The sequence below is a fragment of the Crassostrea angulata genome, chromosome 3 (genome assembly GCF_025612915.1).
Source record: "Crassostrea angulata isolate pt1a10 chromosome 3, ASM2561291v2, whole genome shotgun sequence".
Taxonomy (NCBI): Eukaryota; Metazoa; Mollusca; class Bivalvia; order Ostreida; family Ostreidae; genus Magallana; species Magallana angulata.
The window spans coordinates 34,173,872-34,196,905 of record NC_069113.1 but is presented as its reverse complement, the minus strand read 5'-3'; the positions used below and the strand labels follow the sequence as shown (position 1 = coordinate 34,196,905).

Below are 23,034 nucleotides of genomic sequence, written 5' to 3'. Positions count from 1 at the left end.
ATGAAAAATAGTTAGAAAAAAATCTTATTTATTGCACTCTTTGCATATGATTCAATACTTTAAAGAGAAAAGAGTTATATGTTTATATATGTTGACATGGAAGTAAAACTGAATTAATTATCAAATTGTCATGCCAAAAATTTCCCTCGAAAGAAAAAATTCCGTTTAAAACTGCATTTTTTGGTGTCTTTTCCATATTTGTCTGTAATCCAAAAAAAAATTTCATATATTCGTTATATGCTGTTTATTGGTTCATGTTTTTATTAGAGAAATATTTGACAACTGTTGTGATACGATATTTTAGAAATATTAAAACACTGTATGATAAAATAGAGAGTGAAAGATTATAATAAGAAATCACATGTTTTCGGTATTGAAAAACTAAATGATTTTGGTCTATTTTATACTTAGACATTAAACAAATTTAAACATACTTATATTTAATAAGTTACGCAGTCAGATTACATTTTATAAGCAAAACTATTTAGAATTCTGGGGCTCAGGCTCATAACATAAAGCAGGCTAAAATAGAGTCATATATAAGTAGGACTTAGGCGGAATCTTAGGACCAGCATAATTCCTATATACATGTATTAAATATGTCTTATACCGTAAAGCAAACTTAACTCTCTCTCTCTCCTCTCTCTCTCTCTCTCTCTCTCTCTCTCTCTCTCTCTCTCGCCATTTATCGTTTGTATAGAAAAGAGTGCATGTACCCACTATCAATAATTTTAACCAGTTCTTGACAAATATTTCATTATTCAACGCTGAGCTTGCTGACAATGGACCAACTTGATGACTTCTCGTCTTCATTAATAATATATGTCCTATTCCGATAAGCTCCCTAAATTAACACCTTCGTTAATTTGAGTAGTCGTGTTGATATTTACGTTTGCGTCTATAGAGAGAAAACTTTGAGAACAGACTGAGCATTTGTTTCATATTGAAAATGGTTTTTTTTTTAAATGTAGTTTCGCTTTCAGATTGAGAATGGTAAATTTTTTTGAAAATTACAAACATTTGGCTCATGGTCAAATTTCCAAACATGAAACAGGTGGTCGTGGATTTTGACGAAGAAGATATAAATGATCAACTTACACAAAATAAACTTAAAGTGTTTAATAAACATGTTACTTGCAAACATTCATTTGACTTACCTTCAAATAAACATAGTCTATTACATTACATTCACGTTTTCTTTTTTCGTGCGCGAAATGACAAAATCCAGATTTTAATCTAAAAGTTTAAGAGAAAGCATTAGATTTACAGTCGGATGAAGGATCTGACATTTCTTGTGATTATTTGTCAGACTTTACTTTACGTCAGCTAGCTTTTTCTAGCTATATGAACATGATTGCCTTAAATATTCACACAAATATTTGGAGGCGTTGCTTATTGACACAAAACTTCACCATAGCAAACCTAATTATGTTACATTAAAAAAAGCTTAAACTATTCAGCATCTTGATTCTGATTTAATCTATTAAATATATCAAGGAAAGAAGAAGCGACAAATTCTCCGATATTGATTACTCTGAGTATAGGGCGGGGAAACTAATCTGCTACTGACATGCTATATATATAAACACACGTGTCTCAGTAAGTAAGAGAAAAAAGCTCACTTCATGTCATCGGACTTTTCCTAGAAAAGGAGTTGGAGTTGGAGACATACAGGCTTGAAGTATGAGCTCCACACTGCACCTGAACTGTTTGTCAAATGCCTCTGAAGTCAATGAATCGATTTGCGGAGAAACACGACAGCAAGGCGAACTCCCAGGACCCATGTACGTGGTTCTTGCGGTCTACCTATTCTTTCTGACCATTTTCGGCATTTTGGTGAACGGTGCAGTCATATACCTGTACTTTTCTCGAAGGGAAATCGCCACGGTGAGTAACATGTACATAGTTGCGCTCTGCCTGTGCGGTTTTCTTATCGCCACACTTGGTATTCCATTTGCTGCGGCGTCCAGCATTAGACATCACTGGTTATTTGGAGATGGAATATGTAAACTTCACGGATTTCTCCTGACGGGTTTGGGTATCGTCATGATTGCGCTGATGACTGGCATTGCTATCGACAAGTATATCCATATCGTCTGGTACCAGGCCCACCGCAAGGTCACGAAGAGTTTTGCGCTGGGAATCATTACTCTATGTTATGTGTACGGAGTGATTTGGGGGATTTTGCCCTTGTTCGGTTGGAATAAATACGTTCTTGAACCTGCAAGGCTCACCTGTTCTGTTGAATGGACTGGAGACTTTTCAAATCACTCTTACGCTATAACCATATTATTTACAGGCCTTCTGATTCCAGTGGGGGTCATTGCAAGTTTGTACTCGTCGATTCTAAAAAAGGTAAGTCGAAATTCATCAACATTTATTTTGATAGGCAAATTGCTGTTAAGCAAATTCATTATATTTAAAAGAAAATTATGTCTATTTTTTCGAAGATTGGTCTTTTCCTCATTTATCCAGACCATGTTACTATAACTCATTTATTGACCGTAGGATTTGTTTGATATACGAATACATACTGTGGTTTCATCAATATTCGTTGAATACCAGTTTTCGTGGATTTCGTTGTAAAGTTTATCCACGTAATGAAATGTTCATTGAAGTGCAATTTCTTTGAACCTTTAGTATTGATAGGGTCATTTGCCACGAATTTACGTATCCTTGAAACTGTGATTTTCACTATATCCACGAAAATTGATACCCTTGAATATTAATGAAACCACAGTACATCAAGATATTCCAGCGAGACTTTAATGAATTGTTTTGCTAGATATAAGAAAGGAATAATATTTTAGAAGACCTATATACCTACCTGAACTTAACGAAATAATTAAAATACTCGAAATAAATGAAGCCCCACCTTAAAAAATAGTATATCTTTACCGTAAAAAAGGAATAAAATGGCTGTCAAACAATATGGTCCTTTATTTAGTGATATTTTTCGATCAATTTGTCTAACAGATAATACAGACAATGCATTGGTTTATAATTTGATATCGAGCTGTGCTATCAATTGTCCCATAGCTGGTCATGACAAGTTCAATTGCTTTAATGGAAACAGATAAAAAAAATTATAGCGAACAAATATATAAATATATAAAATCTCATTATATTCTCTTCATAAGATATAGAAGTAAGTCGGCTATAAATGTATAAAATTGGTCTGAAATGTAAAGGGCGATATAAAATTTAAACTATTTTTTTGCAATAGTATATACGTTATATATATTCAAGCCAAACTAATCTGGTAAAAGAAAAATCTGTTAGTTGAATGAACGTCGAGTTAAGTGTAATTACTTCGTCAAATAGCCCACAGACATTTTACTGAATGAAGCAGCAGATATATTGATAAACTAAAACTTTTGGAACTATGTAAGTGTTTCCTGTGGTATTTTAGCTTGTACATGTATATCAGAGCGCACTTCATCAGTTGTTTTACAACAAACATGGCCATTAGATGGGATTTTTTTCTTTCCTAGCTACATAAATGAATCTCCAGATAACCTTTTGTGCAAAGTTTAAACAGTAGTCACGAAGCTCGATTTCTTTTTACGAATCGTCATCATATTGGAACATTATTTTTTTTTTATCTCGTGTGTATATATACATGTATATGATGAGTTTGATAATGCACGGTACATTGCTTTGCACTTGACACAATTTTTGATAGCAAATTAAGTTAATTGTAACAAGCATTTATATGCATATTGATGAATTTTTTTCTCTTGAAAATTTTTTTTAAAAACTTTCAGAAATTCGATTTTTTTTAATGATATCTTTAGTTGTTGCCCTGTTGACCATGTTTCAAATTAATAATTGCCGAAGCGTGAGACACTTGCCAATTTTTTTTCAGATACAAAATGTTTAACGGGGATATTATGAAGTAGCTACTAGATAAGTACATTTTGCAGTTAGCTGTGAACATAATAATTATCATCCTTTCAAGGAGGAAGCTATCATGCCACTAACAAGTGCATTTACATTGAAATCTATCTTTTCAAACACTTCTTATCCATCAAACTCATTCAAATATCACAAATGAAGCTTAGAGTAGAGCCCTGGTGACTATATTTAAGGAATGATAATCGATAAGAGGGCCACGTCTTGGTCAGGCTCATCAAGGTCGTTTTGGTTTTATGATATACCGAATTCACGCAAACATGACATTGAAAGGAATGTGGTTTTCCTTTTGAGTACTTCTGCCCAAAGATTTGTAATGGTTGTTCATTTGAATTTTATCACAAAAAGTACCTTCAGAGTAAAATTAAAACGACCCCCCCCCCCCAAAAAAAAAAGCAAAACACAAATAAAAAAAAAAAAACCAAACATATACCGTACACTGCATAATGCAATAAAAATTGATGTAGAAGATTTATTTTCTAAGTAAAATGGAAGAATTAGATTGCTGATACATTTATTTTGATGCATTGTCAATGATTTCTTACACAGAATAATTTTCACGACTCGCGAACGACTTAGTCGTAATTCGATCTTCGCTAAATGTACATTTTGTTTTACAGGAAAACGGTCAAACTGTCAATGATTTTAAACAGTTTTGGCAGTTTTCCGAATAATTATTTAAACAATGCAGTTTGTTATGCAGAATAAATATCTTTTTTTTTAATGTATTTGGATAAAAAGACAACTATCAAGAAACCTAACTTGAATCTGACTCCAACGACTACATGAAAGTAAAAAGCAACACAAAATTATTCGCACTCGAATAAGACTACTTGACTTTTACTAATCATGTCACTGTAGACGACTATTACTTGAGAAGATTTATGCTACAAAAGCTTGTGTCTCATTATCTTACAAACACACATATTATTTATCTACTACCAATGTAGAGTTTCAAAAATTAGACGAAAACTGTAGCAGAATAACCTATATGCCATATTGCCAACTCTAAAACAATTTCCATTTGATTGCATATGCATCATACTTCTTGATTGAACCGTTCAGTTATATTATAATCTGTTTTGTCAAAGATAAACATTCCTGAAGAATGAAACGTCACTTAAATCAATAAATCGATTCTTTTTAACCTCTTCCATTGCAAAAAAATGCTGAGCAAAAAATAAAGTACGTGAAGATGGCGTGAAGGAATTTCGGAACTATCGATTTCATCAAAAATCCGATCGAGTTATTGATTTGAAACGTGCAGCTTGGCATTATCTGTAAAAGTTTGAGCTCAGTTCTTTATGCGTGAAAAAGATACCTAAACGGTTTGTAATGATTTATAGAAAATATGATGATAATAAAAATAATTCCAGGATATATGTCACTGGGAGATAAATGCAGTACATTGAATCTACATTGAATTAGGTATCCAACTAACTTTGAAATAATATCTTTTTAATTTATATTCATTATTACTCAATTGCTTATTGGATGCAAGAGTTTATTTAAGGAATAATGAATTATTCTCTTGAGTATAATGTGGTGATCAAATACGGTCGGGGTCGACCAAATCCAATAAAGCCTGAAGGGCTTTATGATAAATTTGATCAGAAAGTCACTGAAAAAAGTAAATATAAACTGATAAGTTTATATCATCAAAATGTTTTACGTTTCTAGCACGTCCGGTGTAAAAAATATCAAGTTCAAAGATATTGGGTGTCTGCAGTATCATTTGATTTCATTTAAAAATGAATTAAGCAGTCGCGCAAAGATGTCTGTTTCGATAAAAGGACTTGTCTTAGATTAATTAAAGAGCGTCTAGCTAATTAGAGGTTATTTTAAAAACTAATTTCAAGGTTAACTGTTCATCTACAATCTTAGGACCTGTTTCTTTTATTGTGATCCATCATATGAATCGTTGTAACGTGACTCACAATTCAAAAAAATTAATAGGGTGAACATATTTGATGTTTGAATTTCGCTGCTGTTGTATGAATAGCCATTATTTTCCTTTTTTTTAAAAGATACATCAGAGGGAAATATTACGTAGTACTAATTAATTGTTACGGCATCATTTAACTTTGCATAAACACATCCTTTGCTACCTTGATTGGTGCAATTCTAACAAAATTGGTACTTAAGGTCAGACGACACGTTCCTCGAGCATCTTTTTTGTATCTCCTCGTAATAAAGAGTTCAAATAAGAATTATTATTTTTATAATGATTTTTAAAATGATTGAAATTTACTTGTGTATTGTTATATGCCTAGATGGCAAAGTGGTTAGAGCCGTGGCCGCTCTCTGCGAGGAGCGTAGGTACTAGAGGTTTTGAGTTCAAAGCCCGGCCCAAGATAGTGAATTTCGCTGTGATGTATTATTTATTTTTAAATCAGCAATTCAAGTGTATTTTCAAGAAGGTTGTATAGGAAATTGCATTCTCTAGTTTTTTGCAGAAATGCCTGGTAAGGTATCCTAATTTTTTGTAAGAAAGCTTGTCGGAGTAGTAGTAAGCCATTAACAAATTCCTGGAAATATATCCTGTTATATAAAATTGAGGAACGTGTCGTCTGACCTTAAACGTTGTACATTAAACTGTACGATGATATGTGCACAATTTATAAAGATTACTGAATTACCTGAAAGCAATCACACTTAATTACACTGCGTGGAAGGTACGCGTAATATATAGAACACAGACCTTAAAATGTAGAACAGAATTAATGTTTTACACTCTATAACATGTCAAGAAATGTCTGAAAGACATTGATAGATCGCAGACTTACTGATTGACTTTTAATCAGTATTGATGCGAATCTCTACGATATATGGGCCAAGATAAATAAAGAGTGGGTTTCTAGTTCTCTGACAACAACCATTTTTATTGAGTTATGTTTTCTGGGTCACTTAATATGGGTTTCAGCTAAAGAATAGATTTGTGTTCAGTGAGTGGTTCTATCATCGGATATGTTAGGAAAAAAGAAACAGAATGTTTAATAATTGAAAATGAAGTTGCTTGAAGAAGAAGATACATGAAAATACATGATATTCATCTATGCACCGTTCACATAATTTACCAAATAAGGTGGTAGTTGAAAATTATTATTTAAATAAATTTATACATTATACATTTCGGAAAACTTTTAAAATAAAAGTGAGCCTAGGCCTCTTGTAAGATTATATCGGTAAGTATTTGTTTCACCTCCACAAAAATATGAATTTCATTGATTTTTTTATGTTTATATACAGTTCCATGTGTATCTAAATCCTAAAGTGTAAGGTAACGAATTTAAAACAAAATGTGTGAGAACATTTCTATTATTTTTTATTTGTAAGTGCTCAAAGTGCATTGTTTACCGTAATTTTTCTTGTTTTTTTTAATTCATACTAGACGTGCGTGCACGGGTTGACATTGCATATCGGACATTTACGAAATGGGTACATCGACACACCGTAATATTGACATTTACATAACAAAGCTATAAGCCTACAATGATGCTTTTTATTTCACTACACTTTCCTTAGTTTGAATAATCTAACTGTGTCTCGGGAAAGGCCCTCACCACAGTTAGAATGCCTCCCATATACCCGAAATGTAGAGGAAATTTGCAAAATCGCTCCGGAACGATTTTAGAGAAAATTAATGAACTTCAAGTTGCTTTGAAAAAAACCCTATTCAAATTCATCATAATAAACCTTGCTGAGACTGTAAATACCTTTCATCTAAAAATTTTAATCCATATAATGGAAGAATTCAACACTTTTTCACCAATGTACACGTATTTTCTTTGCTAAAGAGACAATACACGGAAAGCATTCTATCGTAAAACTGGGTCCATAGGATATAATTCATTTTTACAATAAAACATATTCTATCTTCACTCTCGTAAGAAATATAATGTGAATTTTTTTGCATGTAATCAAATATTTTTTGTCATCATGATAACAAAAGTAAGTACATGTACTTAGTTGAAATGTATATTTGTTATTTTATACTTTCTGTCATAAGAAATCGTTAATATATATGAACAGAATATATGGCAAATTTCCCATGAAAATTTACCCGTATTTGTATTATCATTTCTGAGTTTATTCATATGCAAATATGATATTGTGGAAACATAAACTAAAGATTTCGTAAGCGTGAATGTATTGCGCAAGCGCAAGATTGTAAAATCCAAACAATCCAGATGATTTCCCGGATTTTTTTTTTTTAGGAATTTTCGTTGATTATTAATTAGCAAAGCTTAACTGAGAAAAAATAAAAACAAATTGGTAATCTTCAAGTGCCAATGATGTTTAAAATATATAAAACAAAAGATTGTATTCTTCCGATTTATCGGTATTAAAGACCAAAAATTCGAGTCTCTTATTTTAATATGGTAGTATAGATTTGGGCCATACATTCAAGTGTATTATAAACCAATTAGTCCAAAATAAAAAATAATACTTTACATAAGAAACGCGATTTTATCGATTTGATTAATGAGTATTTGCTAAAAACACAGATTGCTTGGGCAGGAGATCGAGCGATAGATTTAACAATTCATTCAAATGTCAATATTAACAATGCAATCCGACCCTGATCAGAATCAGCTGTTACTATTAATTTCATACAGGTAGTTTTCACATTTATCTCTTCTGGAGATGATTGATAAAAAACAAAAAAGAGTTTCCATATGTCAACTTCATTCATTTTTGTTTATTAATATACAATTAGTCGCCAAATGATAGTCATTTAATCAGGTTTGGAGGGTTTGCTCCATAAAAAACGTGTCAACTGTTAGAGTTCAGTGTAGAGAAGACTGGTATAAATTGGGATCATGTCTATAAAAACGCTTTGTCACAAAAAAATGAAATAAAATTTAAGCTTACAAAAATACCGATTAATGTTCTGCTCTGCCTACGTCAAGCATATTTTGCGCCATCCATTACATATCGCTCTGCATGATGGGGACACTTGAATTTTATACGATTTATTGTCATGTATGATACTAAATTTTTACGGTTGCATATACGAGAATGTAATGCTATATTAAAAACGCGCACATTGAAATAAATGTTCTTTTGCATACACTGTGCCTGTATTTACATCTGATGGCATCTATTTTGATTTAACCCAGTCTGTGTGATAAATATTAATGCAAAAGGGGTGACGTAAAACGGGCAATGACCTAATAAGTTAAGGAGCATGTATTTATTATAATCATGCTATAAAACGTTCCTGTACCAAAGCGCACATTATGGTTGCTTTATCAAGGTATAGTTAGTTCGAAGACGCACTACTTTTTCATATTGACCAAATTACTCACTCGTGCATTCTGGTGTTATAATTTTCATTAGTCTGGATGCAATATGAATGCACCTACTCCCTACAACATTTGACTTAGGAAATGATTAGGGATTTTTTTTATGGTTTTGGTTTATTACCGGAAAAATAAGCTTTGAAAAGAGGTCGCTGATTGATTCATTGAAAGGTTCATTTACCAAGAAGGCAGTGAATGAATTGTTTGGTTTGACCTGTTAATTACCCTGTATTCTAAGACAACGCCCACCTGCAAGTATTTTAACATTATTCGTACTTGACAATATAATCCTCGCCCCAATTGCTAATGGTCAAATTACTGATCGATGTGAAAACGTCAAAAAGATATTAGCTGTTGAAACCTTGACATTATCCTTTTTTGAGATTTGGCTCACACTGGATGATTACGATGCGGTTGAGGCACTGTGTAGGAAAACTAAAAGCACAGATTTGTTCTCATAATTTACAATTGCTGAACATGTAAATAGTATGTAAACTTAGTAGTGACACATAAAGGCAAGTATACTGAAAAACACAGGCAAGTATACTGAAATACTTTCAGAAAATTCGTTTGAAAGATATTTTCTTCTGTACAATTAATCTTGCTTCTATGTATGGAAGCCCAAGAGACATGTTTGCCATATAACCGATGTTTTCAACATATACATTAAAAATAATGTTCTTTAAAGTCGAAATCTTAATCTATTTTCCATTACGATATCTTAACTCATGACCTTATACTCTATGCGTCCATTCAACTCCACCCTTATCACACTAACTGAGCTTATTTCTAGGGAGTTGCTCTTCCCTACCTCCTGCTAGTTGCCAGTGGATATGCAACGTCTGTTTTAATTTCAATCGATTCATCTTTTATTCGACTGATGAAAGGGTTAAACATGGTTTAAAAATTGTCATATTACAAGGCCTAGTACATGTACAGGTAACCATTTTCATTTGTTCATCTCCTTAATGACTGTTTCGACCAATTTTCCACCATTTTAGTTTGTTTCATGGTATCATTTGTGAATTCTATTTCAGGGGTAGATTTATCTGAAGGTCATGTATTCTTTTGTTTCCTTTGGTAAAGTTACCGTCTGCATTGGTCGAGAATGGAACACTATCCTCATGCATTAATTTAAATCTTGCGGAAAGAGGGAGCAATTATAATAACTTCATACGAAACAAAATAAAAGAAAAATAACCGTGTCCTGATTTCATCCTTTGAATTATCTGGTCGATGGCCATTTAAAAGTAATTTGAACAAAAATACAGCCAACTCAAGAGAGTTGAAGAGAAATAAATTCTTGAAAGGACATTAAACAACAAATAAGCAATTGAACTCCATGCACTGCTGTAGCTTGGGAACATATCACAAACACCGGTTTCCAAATATAGAATCAAGACTCCAATAAAACCAATGCTTTTTCAGATTGGAACAATTGTTGTACTTTTGCCCCTGTAAGATAGAGAGTCAATGATTTCTGCCACATTGTTTGATTCCGTGCTTGCCTGAATAAAATTCAATTTATGTGCAATTCAAAATAGTTGCTGTCACGATAAATTCACTTTTGATCACATCGAACAATAAATAGAGAGAATTGAATTACTGCATGCGACGAAATACAGTAAATATCTTCACCTTTATTGATAACCGAGGGAAAAATTAATGCAAACCGAACGACATGCATTTATATCATTGAAAGGAAATAATTTCACCGTTAATACTGTATAAAAAATAAAACAGTTTCTTCTCTTTCGCTGCAGGTTTGTTCCATACGTTTACTTTTTTTGTCTAAACGGTGACACTGGAAACTATATAAATATAATAATCATATAACAACATTAAAACCAGGACATTTGTTTGAAGAAATGTTATCATTTTTTTATTGATTCAACATGAAATATAAGCTGAGTGCACAAAGGTTCTAAAATGGTGTCTCGTTCGAAGGATGCTGAGGAGAACATTTTATGATGAGTAAAGGAGCAGTCTTTTCATGATACAATGTAATATGGTGATATGTTTCTCTCCTGGTACATGTAATATGATTTATTAGTATAGACAAATCTGTAACAAACCAAAGATAATTCAGAAATAAATAGGTTAATCATATCTTGTTCTTTCTGGTCAGCAATGCAGACCGACATTTTGTAGGAGAGTCGACATGAAGCAATGTAATAAATAATATTGAATCTTAATTCTTCTATGACAGGTGTAGATTGTAGCAGGACAACTGCTGTGATATAGGTTTCCAGGTCAACCTTAAATATCGCTAGAACTTTATTTGACGTTTAATAAAAAAAATCCATATACTGTTCTGACAAAACAAATCTTCTATAGACCTGTTTTTCGTTTGTTGGAATTTCTTACTTAAATCTTTGAATTTCAATCTTAAGTTATAATGGGTTTTTTTTCAACTTTTAAATGGAATTTCCAACAATAATCTTGGAATTTTAAACTATTCCAGCTTTACAGTAAGTAAATCAAACTTGAAAGTTAGCAAAATCAACTTTGAAATTGGAAATTGTAACATTTGAGTTAAAGATTCCAACTTCAACGTTTAGAATTCCTAGGTTAAAGTTTGAAATTTTAAGAGTTAAGTCGGACACTTCAAGAATGAAGATGGGAATTCTAAATTAAAGTTATAATTTTAAAGAAAAAAAATCAAAACGTGGCACCGATACGCATCAGAAATATATGATAAAATAATATCCCTTAAAAGAAATCGATACATACTGGTATTACCAGGTATAACAGCATTGTATTTTAGTGCACAAGACACCCCTTAAACAAATTGCTTTGGAAACACAGATTTTTTATGCATCAAAAACTTTAGCAACTGAACCAAAGTGCTGACATAATATATAGACTTGCATCAATGACGATTATAAACCATGTTTCAAAATCTTCAGTCTTCAGTTCTTTGATACGCTTGCAATACCGATTTAATTTACACATTTTTATAATTCGTATCCTTGGCCATTTCTTGGGCTTTATATATTCGATTTACTTGTCCTTCATCTTTGCTTTTCATCTGACACCCAAAAATGCTGTCAAGGATTAAAACACTAGCTCACACATTTTTACATCAATGAACACAATCGTTTAAATTTGTACTACTATGGAACCATTAATATTTGTATGGACTCAAATTTCGTGAACAATTGCTTAGAATTACCCATATAGGAAAAATAAGATACAAATAACTGCAACCAATAACTGGCTACTATAAATGAGAAAAAGCTACCTACTAATAATCGTCTTCGAGATGAAAGAAAAGTTGCCACTACTATCTAGTACATAAATATGACATATAAGAAAATTTTGACAATAGAGACAATTACAAGAGATGGGACAAAATCTTGCGTTTCTGGAAATAAGAAACAATTATAAGAGATGGGACAAGATCTTGCGTTTCTGGAAATAAGATGTCCCCGGTGAGATAGATAGACATGCATTAGAATTTAGTATCACATATTTTAACCAAAGATTTGTTAAAAAAATTCAATGAATCAAAAAATGGAAAGATTTACAAAGAAAATCGAATAAATTTCGCCACAAGATGCCATGATTTCCACAGTTGGTCTATATGTTGATTTTGAATAATTATTGCTCGACGCGGACAATAAAATGAAAATGGAAATTTAACTTTTTTTTTTTTTTTTTTTTTTGCCAAGTTGCAAACAAAGAGAGGAGTATGTAAGAGTACTTCCATTAGAAGATTAATATATATTAACTAATGAAGACTAATTGAGAGCTAAATTAGACTGAGGAAATAAAATTGTAAACCCTTTATCAAGTGACAATGGTGACATAGGTGACATAGGTTACTGACCTAAGTAATTTGTATGACTCTCTGGAGGGAGAGTAGTCTTATAAATGTCTGTTATAAAGGTTGTGGCTTAATAATACAGAATTTAAAGGTACTACAATGTGTCATCAAATTGCTTTTGCAAACTTGGGCAACTCTTAACTCATTATAACCTTGCATCCTAACCCTTTGTTATAATAATTTTGTGTTAAAAGCGGACTCTGGAACCTACACCTTGGAGAGTCAGGGGATAATCAACACACAGTCTATTTAATTTGTCATTTCAATTAAAACATATTGGCTGATAAGTATGGACTATAATTAGTTTAACATTTATCGATCGGAAGCTCATACACAATTTATTTTTTTAAATAAAATATATTTAAGTTCAGGAATTGTCACATGTATATACACAAAATTGACAAAATACGATGCATGTAGATTTTAACATTGAAGTGGTTACTTATATGATAAATTTAAAGCTTTAAGTTTGAAATCGATATTAGTAACGTTAATTTTTATTAATGTTCAAATTTACATTACAATGGTATACACTGAAAAGAGACCGACTCATTTGGTTAATAGTCTTCTGATTCTGGGAAACAGAAATAACATTTCACATTCTATTTAAGTCCCTAACATTAACTTTTTAATGTTCCTAAAATTTTCAGATATGTTTTGTTTAGCTATAAATCATCAATTAGTAATATTTTAAACAATGTACCGGATAATTATGTAAGCGCCAAAGTGGCAGTTTCGCACTCGCTTGAGATGCAGTTTCGTTAAAATCCATAATTACCAAACAATAGACCATTGCCTAGAGAGTATCTAACCACTTTTGTTTTTAATTTGTCTCACCTGGCAGGTGAGCTATTTACCTTTAAAAAATAAAATCCCATAGGAAAACAATAATTACCTTAGGAGAATTAACTTTCCTACAGGAAAATCGTAATGGAATTAAATTTAGGATATAAGTATTTCCTGCAGGAATTTAATTCAAACAGGTAGATTTCCTATAGGAAATAAAGATATCCTATCGGAAATTAAGATCTTACGAGATTTGTGTTCAAATCCTATGGAATTTCATATTCCTTTAGGAAATTCTTTTATTCCGGTAAGAAATTCAAAATATCAAATAGGAACAGTGTTTTTCCTATAGGAGAAAGATGTTTTCCTGTAAAAATTTATCTTTTTTTAAAGGTAAATATCTCAACCGACAGGTGACTTACATTAAGGGCAAAGGTGGTTTTAAACTCCTAAAGCAATGGTATGTCATATGTCATATTTGAATTTTTCAATACATGCAGCTTAGACTGGTGCAATATTGTCACCTTTGCACTGGCAAAACTATCCGGCACAGTGTTTTTAGCTTTGAAATTCAAATATTTTGCTATATCTTTATACCAAGCTCTTTGATAAAGTCTAAAAATTGCCTAAAAGGTAATTTATATTAACTTTTAATGGTTTAGAGCAACTTAATGTATGATTGGTACAAGCATTAGGCACCTTGCAGTCAGGATAATTAATGTCTTAATGTGGATTTAATTAAATAATAGATACAGTTGTCATGCCAAAACGAAACAGAATACAATTGGTACCAAACAGTAAAGACTTGAATGTAAACCTCATCTTAAAATTTCTCGTTTTAATCGTTATCATTAACAATTATGTCGTTTGGAGGTCCCACGTTCCACCATGATCACTAGGGAATAAGACAAATAAGTCAATTCTAATACACATCGCATTGTAGCATTATGCAAATATCAAAGACCAAGCCATTAGCCTGATTAATTTCATTCTTTTCATCAATTCTGAATTGGAAGAGTGAGGACATTTTACAAGAATTTAACACAGATACTAAAAGCAACAAACATACCTCTTATGTTTGTATATCTTTTACAAGTGTGCTTCATATAACGCTACATATCACTCTACCCCTTTAACCTACCAATCAGCGGGATTAGTATTTTTATATCTGCACTGGTTGGTGTCATTATTGCATTCAGTTTTCTTAAATTTTGGGCATGAAAACCATGCACTTCAATTAAACAGAATGCCACAGTTTCACAACAAATTTAAATGTTAAAGGGGTATTCATTAACAATAACAAAAGTGGTTCCGACGCCTATGCACTTTATCGATTGGTCGACACCTTCAGCATCCTATGAAAATTCACGAACTGGACGAAATAATCATGATCATGTCGGACTTAAATTCCCAAATAAGACGATTAAACTATTTTTTAACTATGGTGTGGCTAAAGCAGGTTATGTATTTTATCTGCAATGTCACAACTTTCATATCCCGCATGAATTATCAAAGAGATTATTTTATTGTTTAATTAACTAGAGACGTGTATTTATTAATGCTGCAAGCAAATATTTCATGCATGCAATGGATAATAACTTGTCTTAGCAGGTTAGAGTTTATACATGTACCTATCTATTTCTAATCCATAACATTGTAATCAATACTCTTTATTCACAATATCTAACATACTATGCTTGAATATTCTCAAACTAGTTCAGAAATTAATTGACTTTTGTCAATAAAAAGACTCGACCTCTTCAGTTGTCCATTTCCTATAACCACAACTACCATTCTATAGACTGAGGTCATGATAACATTTCGATCACTCAAGCCAGTCTGACCAATTAAGTTCTTTGTTTTACCAACAAAAGCCATAACATTTCTCATATTGATTTAACTATTCATAAGGTGCAGTAGTCGCAAGTTGGTTAAGCACACCAGGTATGTATGCTAAGATTGCTTGTTGCAAGAGTATTCCGCATAATTTCCATCGTCGAAAACCAGATGGAAAATATGAAGTTAGTGTAAATTTCCTACCCTCTTGCTCCCTTTTCCATGACGTTGAGTGTAAACTAGTTAGAATTAACAAATAAACCTCTTTCAAAATTTTGAAACATATGCCTAAATGGAGCCTACGATTGTGTTTCTACACTTTGTTTTTACCACGAAGTAATGATTTTGTGTCGTTTTTTTTTTACTGTCGAAATGTTTATTCAATCTTGCATAAGGTTAAGAGATCAAAACTAGAATATATGACCAATTACTTGTATATTCATGTACGTGTCATACCATTTCAATTCCTTATAGCAGAGCTATAATTACACATGTAAAAAGCGAAAAGACCCCCCCCCCCCCCCCCCCCCAGGAAAAAAAATCTAACCACACTACCCCACCCCCTTTTCTTTTCATACATATTTCTTGTTTCATGAATAATCATCATACATATATTACTAGAATATTTTTTCAGATTCCCAATTCTTCTTTAGAATAACATCTTTCATAGTACACCGGACATGGCCACTAAGTACATACACTGATTGTACTCTGTCTGTCTGGTTGTCTGGGATACGAATCGTCATCGGTTTTAAGAAGTAATCAAAAATCTTTTACTGGTAGAAACGTGCGTTACTGCTACTATATATTAGACAACGTCAAAGTTTTTTATGGAATAATGTTGATTGGATTCACATGAAAATATCAACCAATGTGTGTCATATATTACATTATTACTATCAAAGTCCAAGACCCTGATGCCAATATTTTACTTTAAATATCATTTCTTTCACTAGAAACATGTTGATGCATGCGCGGTTTGTAAACTTTTCAGCGTGATAAATGTATCTGCAAGTTTCATTTTTGCAAAATATCAAAAAGAGACGTACATTTGATGCATTTTCTCCTGATAGAAATTGTTCTAAGGACTAAAATCATTTCCTTGAGTATCATGAGGTGATCAAATACGGTCGGGGATGATCAAATCTAATGAAGGCCGAAGGCTGTATGATTGTTTTGGTCACGCCCGACCATATTTGACTACCTCCGGTATTGTAAGACGAAATATATTAAACTAGTCATTAATGAAATGTATTGGACAATACATTGCATAATTGATCCGTAGTGTTATCACAGACAAAGACACTGAGAAATGTAAATACTGTGGAATCATTAGAATTTTATACATCCTCAACGAAAACTAAGTTATAAAAGATTCAGTTTTCCTAATAAAACTAAAAACTGACACATCCACGGAATTACATCCCCACGAATAAGCAAACCTCCCATAATCCACGAAAATTGATCCCCTCGAAATTAAATGGTTCCACAGTATAAGTTCATTCACTATAGTGTAACTGTATACCAAATAATAACTTGGAGTTAAAAGGATCTTTTATTTTATATTCAATGTTTATTCAACTCTAAAATACGATTCATTAACGTGTACATTAGACCCAAGTTGCAGATGCTCTCAAAAGTATGTGTTAACTTCAAATTTATTAACCGGTACTCCATAAAGTCAATTTAATTTTGATTCCTCAAACTTTAACTTCCATGACAGTAAATGCAAGTGTGTTAGAAATATTATGTGGTATGAGTTGTCCAGAACGCGAAAGCATGGAGGGACATTAAGATATTTTTCCGACATAGACAATATCTTAAAGAAATCCAATTTCTATCATTTCAACATGAGATTGTTTGATTTGCCTAAATCGATGAAAGTGTATATGGCGTGCCTTGTAGGAATTATAATATAATTATGAAGGTGGTGCAAGGAACATAGTTCTTCTTTCTAAATTAAAGCTCAACGTGTCTTCTTTTTTAAACAAAAAAAGTGTCGCAGGTACTTTGGTTTACATTAAAAAATGCGTGCTCATCAGAACAAGATTATTTTTATTTGCTACAAGATTTTTACGCACTAACTTGCACTAAAAGCATTATTAATATTACTTACAGTTGAACCTATTAGACTAGATTTGGCATACATAAGTTTGAACTGTATTTTTTATAGATTCATTTTCAACGAAAATCTTCACAACAGCTGGTTTCTTTAGCAAGAAAACAAAAAATGATCAAACGAGAAAAGAAAGTGGCCATAACATTGTTTCTGATGGTTGGTAAGTCATCTTCTATATTTCTATTTAATAACGCCAGACGTAAGAGAACCTATGTAGACAGAAATATCTTTTTTATACTTCAAGAGTGCTATCATATTGTATTTCTACATTATACTAATTCATTTAAAATATATATGAGTATGTTGTGTTTAGCATGACTTTTTTTTACGGGACAGTAATTCCCCTATTTTCAGGATCATTTATTGTGGCTTGGCTTCCCTACTCTATCTACGGTTTTATATGTATACTTGGCTACAGTAAGGACATTCCTCTCATATGGCATACTATACCCTCAGTGTTCGCCAAAGCTTCGATTCTATGGAATCCATTGATATATGCGTCCCGCAGTAAAGTCATGAAAAAGGCCTTAGCGGAAACGTTTCCATTCTTAAGGTGGCTGATACGAAATCCGGATAAGGTGCAGACAAACGAACAGAAAAATCAAACAAGTCTTACTCTTTTGAGGTCTCGTACGTTAAATTCATCCGATGTCGTCGTGCAGTCGTCATCTGAAAACCCTGCAATTTCTGCCTCAGTCTAATTGTAGATGGTATTTGCTTGATTTCATATCAACGCATTTCTTTTGTCTTGCTCCATCATGATGTGATTTGAGAAAATCTATATTACTATTATGTACATTTACTGTTACAATTATTTTTTTGTTTGAAGTTGATACAATTATTTGGCTTTCGAGAAGAAAATACTGTTACAATATTTTCAGCGAGTCCGACTACGTACCTTTGTATGGCTCCAAAAAAAAAATTTATATGATTCAGTGATCTGCCATGTACCATACTATAAACATGTTTTACACAAAAATTGTGAAACATAACAGGATTGTTTATGACCAGTTAACTGTCAACTGGTTTAGAATTTCAGCGATGTTTGTTAATGGATGTCAAACACTTTATGAAAGAAATTGTAATTGACGTACATCGAATATTCTTGTTTTTACATTATGTTTAAATGTTTTCATGTTTTCATAGATTTTGATGTTTGCTTTATATTTTTATTTTTTGTTAATATGTTTAAATGAATAATAATGAAAAACTTTTACATATACATGGAGTTGATTTAAAATGTTTATTTCTGTATCGCTAAGGTAATGATATAACTGTTTGATATCAATTTAATTTATGAATAATGTTACGTGAAGAAAAAAGTTTTGTTTTAAAGTACATTAAACACAAATCAAAATCAAATCGCTTTTGCATTTTTATATTTATAAAGTTGTTACATGTCTAGAGTATATATTCAAGTCACTTTGTCGTAGTAAGTCATGTGTCAATATGTATTCTGAACAAAACTCTCTTTGTTTTAATGTTGTTATGGCAAATAAAAACCAAAAATCCAGTAATTTTTTTCTTATTGCTGATTGTTTTCTCCTTGTAGATATACAGTTACATGTAGTTTATTTTTACTTTCAAACTGCAAAAAAGCTATTCATTGGATTTTTTAAAGACGTAGTCCAAGGATCAAAAGGATATTTTGCAATGTTGTCATTACAAACGCCCTTACTAGTATCTATGTGTAGCAAAAAAAAAGGTAATTAATTCCACCTTGAGCAAATTTGCACATTTTATTGTATAGGGGTACTTAATGAGTAACATGTACAACTTTGGAAGACATCTTGATAAAGTTGGTAGATTTTCTAAGCATATTAAAAGGGCATGGTAACGATATTAAAAATATTTTATTTTTCAATTTTAATTATTGTTTACAATGCTTCAGTAATGCATTTCTAATGATTAACCAGAATTTGAGTGTCGGCCGTAAGTTATATACAAGATACAAAACTAAATTCTTTGTTTAACAAAAAAGACTGTGCCGGATTATAATACCAGTGCCAAGCCGGCAATTTTGCATCCGCCTGAGCTGCATGTGTAGAAAAATTCAAATTTGCCATAAGATAGACCATTGCATAAAGAGTTTAAAAACACCTTTGTTAGCATTGTATCTCACCCGTCAGGTGAAATATTTACCTTTCAAAAAAAAATTCCAAAAGGAAAATGATATAATAAGAAATATTCCTATACATGCAGGAAATGTGAAATTTCCTATCGGAGTACGAGGACTTTTTATTTAAATCCCGAAAGGATTTGCTAAAATCCGAAAGGAAATTTTAATTTTCTATAGGAAACCTATTTGTTTGAATCACATTCCTAAAGGAAATACCTTTCTCCTATGCGAAATATAATTCTTTAAGGATTTTTAGAAAATCCAATAGGACTGTCAATATTTCCTGTAAGAAAATCATTTCTCCTATGGGAATTATTATTTTTTATGGGATATTAATTTTTAAAGGTAAATATCTCACCTGTCAGTTGAAACACACTAAAAACAACATTGGATTATTCTCTCTAGACAATTATCTATCATTTGGTATAAATGAATTTTCAAGAAACTGCATCTTAAGCGGGTGCAAAATTGCCACCTTGGCACTGGCATACAACATAATTACACATGTAATTATCAGGCATTATGTTCAAGGCCCCTGCTCTGTTTTCGTTTACATTGGTTTAATATACCCATACAAGTTTTTTTAAAAAGCTGTTTTGCCTTCTTTTAAAAGATAATGTCCATTTGTTGATAAATTGGCACTACCACAGAAATGCCATGTTTCGGAAGCAAATGTCACCGAATTTCTGATTTTATTCAAACTTCAGATCTTGATGCACATTAATAGAAAAGAATAAGACAACATTTAATTGTTGTCATGTGGTTCCATTTTCCATGGTCAACAAACCAAAAGAAAGTTAATTGACAATTATAAGCTTATTAAAGATAATAGATACAGTAGAATTTAGCAGTATTTTTGCAATCTGCGTTAAAATTTGTAAAACAGAAATTGTTAAACAGAGAAAACTTACGGATTTTTTTCTTATTCAAAAGTGCTACTATATTAACAGCACAGAATATGAATTTAAAATATTTATTTTAAACCAAACTTTCTTATCATGGATTTTTGGTCAATTGTTACAGTCGTTGCAAAGGTAACAAGTTGGGAACTTGACATGTTGATGGGTTTTTAAATGAATCATTTTATAATACAATGTATGTTACTTATAAATTATAACTCTACTGGGTTTTCAAAAAGTAAGATTTTCTCTGTGATTTTCTGAGATACCAAAAATTTTCGTAGCAACAACACTTTTTTGTTTTCAATGTGGACAGCTTTCATAAATTTGATAAGAAAAAAAACCAACCTTTTAAACCACCTCTAGTATTGAAATTTTTAAAATTTCTTCTTAGTAAGCATAACAACCAGTGCCATTTTTTTTTTGGGGGGGGGGGGGTAGACGAATTGTAAGTATAGGTTTGCAACAGATACATGGCCTTCTGTTATTTACTCCATTGAGCGACTACGTTTACAATATTAAGAAAATAAGTCAATTGGGGTGTCAAATATACTTTATTTTGATTTTAAATTGAATTGATTTTAAAAAAAATGAAAGACACAGAAAAAAGATAAATAACAATTCCAAAGTAATCACACTAAATGCTTTTCATGCTTGATCGACTATGTTATCATTGGACGTTGCTGTCGCGAATTTCAAATAAGAAAATTCTTCCGTCGTTACTGAAATTGGTATAACCGTTATCTATAAATTAACTCACGTGATTTGATATCACATCTTTCGTCGCTTGTGAAAATAATTTCCACCGTTAAAGTACCCACTAATTGGGTGAGGGGGATCAGTTTACGTCTGCGAGGTATATGCACGTAAATTGATCAGCACTAATGCTCTAAACTTCCATATTTTCGTAATATAACGACCTCTTACTAGAATCAATACTTGATGAAAATATATCGAAACGATTTTAATCACCATCTGGGAAAGGCTTCAGAAAAGTAACGTTCTGATGTTGGGTCAAGATTGAAATCAGTTATACGCATTATAAAATTATCGGCATTCTGCTGTATTTATTGCACTCACGACAAGGCAGAATAAGGTTTCGTTGCTCCCTTTAAGGCATGTTAGTTATACCAAGATACAACTAAGTGTGTGAACATTATTTATATGTATTTACATCCAACGAGTATTTTCTCCCCTATTTCATAAGAAAACTGGTTGTTTAGCTGTATAGAAACTAAAAGGGTTGAAATTTGCACAAACCAGTTCTAACCTGTTTATCGGTCGGTCAAAATCTTCGGCAACTTACCAAATTCAGGGACTGCGCGATATTACGTTAGATGCAAATTACCAAAACATAGAAGAGCGCGCATTATTTTAATTTTTAAGGTACCGATGTATCTAATGATTAGTTATCTTGTTTTACTCTTAATGATTATTTCATCAACTTGTTAAGGAAGATGTAAAATTCTAATAAACAATAAAAAGCTTTCATTGATGATTCATGCAGTCTGTGTGAGGGCAGCTTTCATTGCAGAAAAAGTAACATAACCCGCGGGTTAGTTTTTCTGCAATGTCGCTATATTTCATACCATCATAAATTACTCTACCAAAAAAGCATTTCTTTGCTTAAGCAATCAATAAGCGGCTTCAAATATTTTGGTAACAATATTTGTCTCTTCAAAATAAAGATTATTTTTCAAACAGCAGATTAAACATATCTTAAACTCATTGTAAGTTTTCGATAAAAAATCCCGCTGGGGCAGATGACATTGTGTTGATAAAAATGAAACTCAATGAAAACCTAGAAATATCACTTAATGCACAAAAGATGTAAAATGCTTATTGATAAAATAAATAGAATTTAAGTGAAAAAAATCAGAATAAAATCAAGTTCAACGGCTTAAAATTATGTATACACGAACTTTGTTTGCCCACCCATGCATACTCGTCCCAACTCTCTCTCTCTCTCTCTCTCTCTCCTTCTCTCTCTCTCTCTCATGTTTGAATTAATTTTTTTCGAGTTTGGTATATTGTATATTTAATTATGTCGTCTTTTTTTTAAATTTTGCCCGACATTTGTGTACTCAATCTCATTTAAAGACGGATAATTAATATTATTAGATATCAATAACACCAAATGTTTCCCGCAAGACAAACCATCACATTTATTTTTGTTGTCAATTGCAGTAGAGCAAAATACAGACACTAAAAATGTATAAATTGCT

The 23,034-nt window shown here is 31.9% G+C and overlaps 1 protein-coding gene across 1 annotated transcript; it reads left to right on the top strand.

Moving 5' to 3' along the window:
* Positions 1–1,571: 1,571 nt before the first annotated feature.
* Positions 1,572–19,299, top strand: LOC128177687 (melanopsin-B-like). Its single transcript, XM_052844507.1, has 3 exons — positions 1,572–2,355; positions 17,846–17,951; positions 18,146–19,299. The coding sequence occupies exons 1-3, from the start codon at positions 1,684–1,686 to the stop codon at positions 18,490–18,492; spliced, it is 1,125 nt and encodes a 374-aa protein (XP_052700467.1). The 5' UTR covers positions 1,572–1,683; the 3' UTR covers positions 18,493–19,299.
* The last annotated feature ends 3,735 nt before the right edge of the window (positions 19,300–23,034 follow it).

Bases quoted from the DNA above. Each gene is read 5' to 3' on its own strand.
- LOC128177687 (XM_052844507.1), top strand. From the start codon at position 1,684: ATGAGCTCCACACTGCACCTGAACTGTTTGTCAAATGCCTCTGAAGTC. The intron at 2,356-17,845 runs GTAAGTCGAAAT...TATTTTTTATAG, and splicing joins ACTCGTCGATTCTAAAAAAG to ATTCATTTTCAACGAAAATC. The intron at 17,952-18,145 runs GTAAGTCATCTT...CCCTATTTTCAG, and splicing joins AACATTGTTTCTGATGGTTG to GATCATTTATTGTGGCTTGG.